We start from the raw sequence: 6,000 nt of genomic DNA on the forward strand, positions 1-6,000 counted from the left end.
GACATTCTTGGGGTTGTAATACATATGCACTCATTCCCCAAATTATTGATTGGGTGTAATGTAGAGATTCACCTGCATTAAAAGAGAAATTCCAGACCAAAATGGCTAGAATTCTGGAGTTTGTTCTCTTAAATAATGTAAATGCTTTTAATTTGTTTTTGACCACACTAAAGTTATCTTAGCATTTATCTTCCATACAGCCATGCATGGAAAACAAATTGCCTGTTAATTAAAAAGAACATAAACAAAATTCATTGACATCTGATTTGCTACTTTTCTGCACGTTTCCAATTCAATAATCCCATAATAATAGAACCTCGAAATTACACCCCAGATTCCTCATTTTAATGTATTTTTTAAGTATGCTTCACGGCCCACTCATAACTTTTTCCTCAAGCTCATAATATAAACATTATATTCCGCAAAACTGCTGAAACAGCAAAGAGTCAAATTCTGTAACCTGACTTTATGGAATAACCAATAATGCACATAAGTAGACATAAGACATATACATGTAATTGTTATGAGGCAGTTATATTGGAACTTAAAGCACTGGAAAGTAACAAATTGAACCTCTGTTTCCACTGATTCATTCTGATGCAATTTGAAGTAGAGTAAGCTTAGGGAAACAGAGAAGTGTCTAGCCTATGTTGTCTGTGGCTTTTGTTGGTTGGTTGGAATTCGAATCTTTGCCACAGTTGCAGGGTGTGAAAGAAGCCAGTCTGAAATGAGTAGGTTATTTATAAATGGTTTTCTGACATCAGAATTGCTGAAGAAGATTACTATATTCAGTCACCACCATAAGACTGCTGCTCAACAGTCTATTTCTACTCATCATTGCACCTCTGACACAACAGAGTAGGGGATTATGTGGGCTCTGTGTCATTAAGTAGTTCCTTTTTAAAGCAATTATCCTGTATTTTCTGGGAATTATTAAAATGTCGCTGTAGCCTTAAACAGTTTTTAGGACATTATAAAATATATTAGATACCCAGATAGAGCTAATGTCGTTCTAAACCGAGCAGTGCTTGAACCATTGTCTGTGTTGCTGCAGACTCAGTATATTGATAGAGCTATACAGTGAGGGAAAAAAGTATTTGATCCCCTGCTGATTTTGTACGTTTGCCCATTGAGAAAGAAATGATCAGTCTATAATTTTAATGGTAGGTGTATTTTAACAGTGAGAGATAGAATAACAACAAAAATAAGTATTTGACCCCTTCGACTTAGTACTTGGTGGCAAAACCCTTGTTGGCAATCACAGAGGTCAGACGTTTCTTGTAGTTGGCCACCAGGTCTGCACACATCTCAGGAGGGATTTTGTCCCACTCCTCTTTGCAGATCCTCTCCAAGTCATTAAGGTTTCGAGGCCGACGTTTGGCAACTCGATCCTTCAGCTCCCTCCACAGATTTTCTATGGGATTAAGGTCTGGAGGCTGGCTAGGCCACTCCAGGACCTTAATGTGCTTCTTCTTGAGCCACTCCTTTGTTGCCTTGGCTGTGTGTTTTGGGTCATTGTCATGCTGGAATACCATCCACGACCCATTTTCAATACCCTGGCTGAGGGAAGGAGGTTCTCACCCAAGATTTGACGGTACATGGCCCGTCCATCGTCCCTTTGATGCAGTGCAGTTGTCCTGTTTCCACCTCCATGTTTGACGGTGGAGATGGTGTTCTTGGGGTCATTCCTCCTCCTCCAAACACGGCGAGTTGAGATGATGCCAAAGAGCTCGATTTTGGTCTCATCTGACAACAACACTTTCACCCAGTTCTCCTCTGAATCATTCAGATGTTCATTGGCAAACTTCAGACGGGCCTGTACATGTGCTTTCTTGAGCAGGGGGACCTTGCGGGCACTGCAGGATTTCAGTCCTTCACAGCGTAGTGTGTTACCAATTGTTTTCTTGGTGACTATAGTCCCAGCTGCCTTGAGATTATTAACAAGATCCTCCCGTGTAGTTCTGGGCTGATTCCTCACCGTTCTCATGATTATTGAAACTCCACGAGGTGAGATCTTGCATGGAGCCCCAGACCGAGGGAGACTGACAGTTATTTTGTGTTTCTTCCATTTGCAAATAATCGCACCAACTGTTATCACCTTCTCACCAAGCTGCTTGGCGATGGTCTTGTAGCCCATTCCAGCCTTGTGTAGGTCTACAATCTTGTCCCTGACATCCTTGGACAGCTCTTTGGTCTTGGCCATGGTGGAGAGTTTGGAATCTGATTGATTGATTGCTTCTGTGGACAGGTGTCTTTTATACAGGTAACGACCTGAGATTAGGAGCAGTCCCTTTAAGAGAGTGCTCCTAATCTCAGCTCGTTACCTGTATAAAAGACACCTGGGAGCCAGAAATCTTGCTGATTGATAGGGGATCAAATACTTATTTCCCTCATTAACATGCAAATCAATTTATAACTTTTTTGAAATGCGTTTTTCTGGATTCTGTTAAAATACACCTACCATTAAAATTATAGACTGATCATTTCTTTGTCAGTGGACAAACGTACAAAATCAGCAGGGGATCAAATACTTTTCCCCCCCACTGTATATGTCATTGCTCCTGTAGATTACAAAAAACCTTCTGCTTCCTATATATAATCTTTTTTCCGATCCTTGACATTTAAAAAACTGAACTTTATGTCAATAACAACAAAAATAGCAGTAACATCCTCATCAAGTGTCAGTATATTTATTCCTGTTGATGTTGTTGTAGTTGCATTAGAAGCAGCAGTTTTATTATTGTTAGTTGTAATAGTTGCAATGGTAGTTTTAATTAGAAATAGAATAGGAATTATATATTTTTGTATGTTTATTATTTTCATACTAACCTTCTTATTTTATATTTCCGTAGGTCTATGATGAAAAGGACAAAGAACACTGATCTGACCTTATGCAACAAGTGGACATTTTGAATATGAAATTATTTATTTTTATAAGTTACATATAAATACTTTTATTCACAGAGGTTGATTTTCTTAGATGCAGTAGATCTTCAAAGTACATTTTTATGTATAACATAAAACTTTTAGCTTAGAAAACAATTAATACTTTTAGAGCACTGTGTCAAATTGAGTATAATTCAAATGTATGTATTTTAATTAGATTGCTAAAAGCATGCCTTTCAGGATTTTGTTCACAAAAACTCTTTGATTTGAATGTTTTTATATATACATATATAAATGATGATGATGCTTTCTTAAGTTTAACACATAGTTAAAGTTTGTACCCATCACTGAGTGCCAACATTGATCTTTGAAAATCTTGCTTTTCAAAATCAAATGCAGTCTCATTAATTTGCAAAAATAATTAAAAAAAAGTCTCACACTTAACTATGTTCGGGCTCTAAATTGTCTCGAAAACAGGTTTTCATACACGAAGGCTTCACAAGCTGTCTAACAGGCATTGTACTGGGTGTGTGACCTATATTTCTAATATTTCTGTTATGTACTCTGACCTTTAGTCAAACAATGTATCTCCCTGCTTCTCTCCCTTTGAAGTCATTTTTAGAGCCTCTTCTGGAATATATCAATGTGGAACAACAGTATTGTGAAATGCCATTCAGATAAACACAGGAGAAACCAGTAGGGTGTTTTATAAAGAGCTTTCTCTTTTCCAGGGGGTATTTGACAGATGAGGTATATTCATGTCTTCACTTTCATCCAAATTATATACCATAGAATTACAATTTATGTACAAAAACTGAATTTACATTTTCCAGTTTCTAAGACTAAGGACACAGATAAACTACAAACAAGGGTGGTGATCAGATATCTCACTGGTAAAAATTTAGAAAACAAATTCCAAACTGATTCCATAGTTAAAAAAACAACAACTATCATATGTTAAATTTGCTTACTATGGTTATGTATAGCCACATTAGCTTGAGCTGATTTAAGAGTTTGAATAATGTCCAGATGAATAACATACTGACACTTTTATTCAGTAGAAATACCTGCTTGTTTTACAATATGAACAAACAGTCCTACTTAATATATGAAGTTAAGTGCCTGGGCTTGTGGGAGCTGTAGTTTTTATCCCTGATGTTGTAGGCCTAGCTGCAATGAAATCAAGCACAAGGGCAGGTACATAGCGATCCTTCATATCCCTGCCCCAGTTTGTGCAAACTGAGTGCGTGTCTGTCAAAATATATACATGTTTCCCTTCACACGTTTTAATTGACAGTTGACTGGGAAACTAGAGGAAAGTATTTTATTCATGACTGACTCAAATTTAATGTTTTATTGATGTGTTGTTGCAAACACTGATGTGGTGTTTATTATAAAATCATGTATTTTAAATTATATTTTACATTTTAATCATACTTTTATTCATCACAAAAGCCAAGGCAGAATGTATGTCCGTTTAGTTTAAACAACACGGGTGCATAAGGCTGTACAGCAGTACCGACTTTCTTCTCAGGTAACAGAAGTCACTTATTCTGGAAAGGTGAATGAAATTTACTAGGGGAGAACAAACTCAAATCTAGGGGACCATATCAAGGTGGAACGGGAAGATGCATGGATCTTAAAAGTGATCTACATCAGGTTTGTATTTAATATATATATATATATATATATATATATATATATATATATATATATATATATGGTTCGAAAAAGTAAAAAGTAACAAATGTTGATTTATAATCAATGCAGATAACACACAACATTGTCACAACATTTCTGCACATATAGGGTTTTCATTTTGGCTGTGCTAGACATGCCTGTGGAGCATGATGTTAAAGATTTCTGAATTTGACCCCTAATGTTATATCCATATTACTAAAACATAAGAGTATTTTGTTGTATATATTGTTTTTAAATGAATGCACTAGTGGAGGACTTGATATGCATGTAATGTGAATATTACAATGTTACTATGATTATTGTATATGGTTATATTGCAATAACATTGTGGTTTTATTTGTACAGTATTGAACAATGTTATACTGACATATCTAGGAGTCTGCCAAATTGTTATGTCAGTTGGGTACATCTTAAGGTACAAAAAGCATCTTTAAAACTTTTGACAGTTAATTTCTTAAAAAGTGAAATTATTTCATGAGTAAAGAAGCCTGCATCTCAACAGTTTGGAGGAAAAGAAATGGAGACCTAGCTCAACTGGCAGTGGGTGCCACATTATATTTCACACTGCTTCTGCCTCTGAACTTCAGAAGCTACACGCGCACAGAGGAATGCTCTATTATGGATTCTGTGCGAAAACACAGCTGCCAACATACTTGATGAGCAAAAGGCTCAGATCTCAGACATCAACAGGGTCATGCTGAGGGCACAGTAGTTTCGACCAATGGCGCTGTATTTGTCTGAGGTTTTAAAGGATGGCTGCTTTGTCCATCTGCCTAGCTAGCAGGTTGCATGAATATGCTGTGCTCACTGCGTTTTAGAAATGTGAGACGATGCTTGACATTTCAGACCATTTTCTTTCTCTGTGCATATTCCCAACCGTCACAAAATGAAAATATAATCTAACACTGTACAAATGAACAGTGAAGGCATGTTAAAACCCATAGGAAAAACTGTACAAATATTGGACAACCATAGTCAAACCCTGTTAAAAGTGCAAAAATACTACTGTAAATACTATTTTGGATCCAAATAATTTAAACCATGCTATAAATCTTTGCTCGGATTTCTGAGAAACAATAATCTTTTGACAAGAAAGGATTAAATATAAGGGGAAACCTCAAAGAGTTCATCATCAGGACCATAGGAATAAAACAGATCATAAGCAATGATAAACTCAATCAAATTGGTGGTGTGTTTTCAAAGAACTCATGCTATTAAGTATTTGTTGAAAATGTACTGGGTATATAGAAAATGATCATTTGGCAGATACATGAATGCTCTTTTAAGTCTAGGTTGAATAAACTGCAGTAGGCAGGTTTTAAAGGCTTAAGTCTACAGCTATTTAACTTTTAACTTCATAGATTTGCCTATTTCTGCAGCAAGAGTAAGCTAAACAAATGTTCAAAGCGACAG

The 6,000-nt window shown here is 36.3% G+C and overlaps 1 protein-coding gene across 3 annotated transcripts in view; it reads left to right on the forward strand.

Moving 5' to 3' along the window:
• The window catches only part of c2h8orf34 (chromosome 2 C8orf34 homolog), a 113,868-nt gene extending 110,533 nt beyond the window's left edge, over positions 1–3,335 (forward strand). For all 3 annotated transcript variants that reach the window (XM_066720816.1, XM_066720806.1, XM_066720825.1), the window contains one exon: positions 2,853–3,335. In XM_066720816.1, coding sequence (XP_066576913.1) covers positions 2,853–2,860 — 8 coding nt within the window. In that variant the 3' untranslated portion in view covers positions 2,861–3,335. The remainder of the gene's footprint in view (positions 1–2,852) is intronic.
• The last annotated feature ends 2,665 nt before the right edge of the window (positions 3,336–6,000 follow it).

The sequence above is a fragment of the Amia ocellicauda genome, chromosome 2 (genome assembly GCF_036373705.1).
Source record: "Amia ocellicauda isolate fAmiCal2 chromosome 2, fAmiCal2.hap1, whole genome shotgun sequence".
Lineage (NCBI taxonomy): Eukaryota > Metazoa > Chordata > Actinopteri > Amiiformes > Amiidae > Amia > Amia ocellicauda.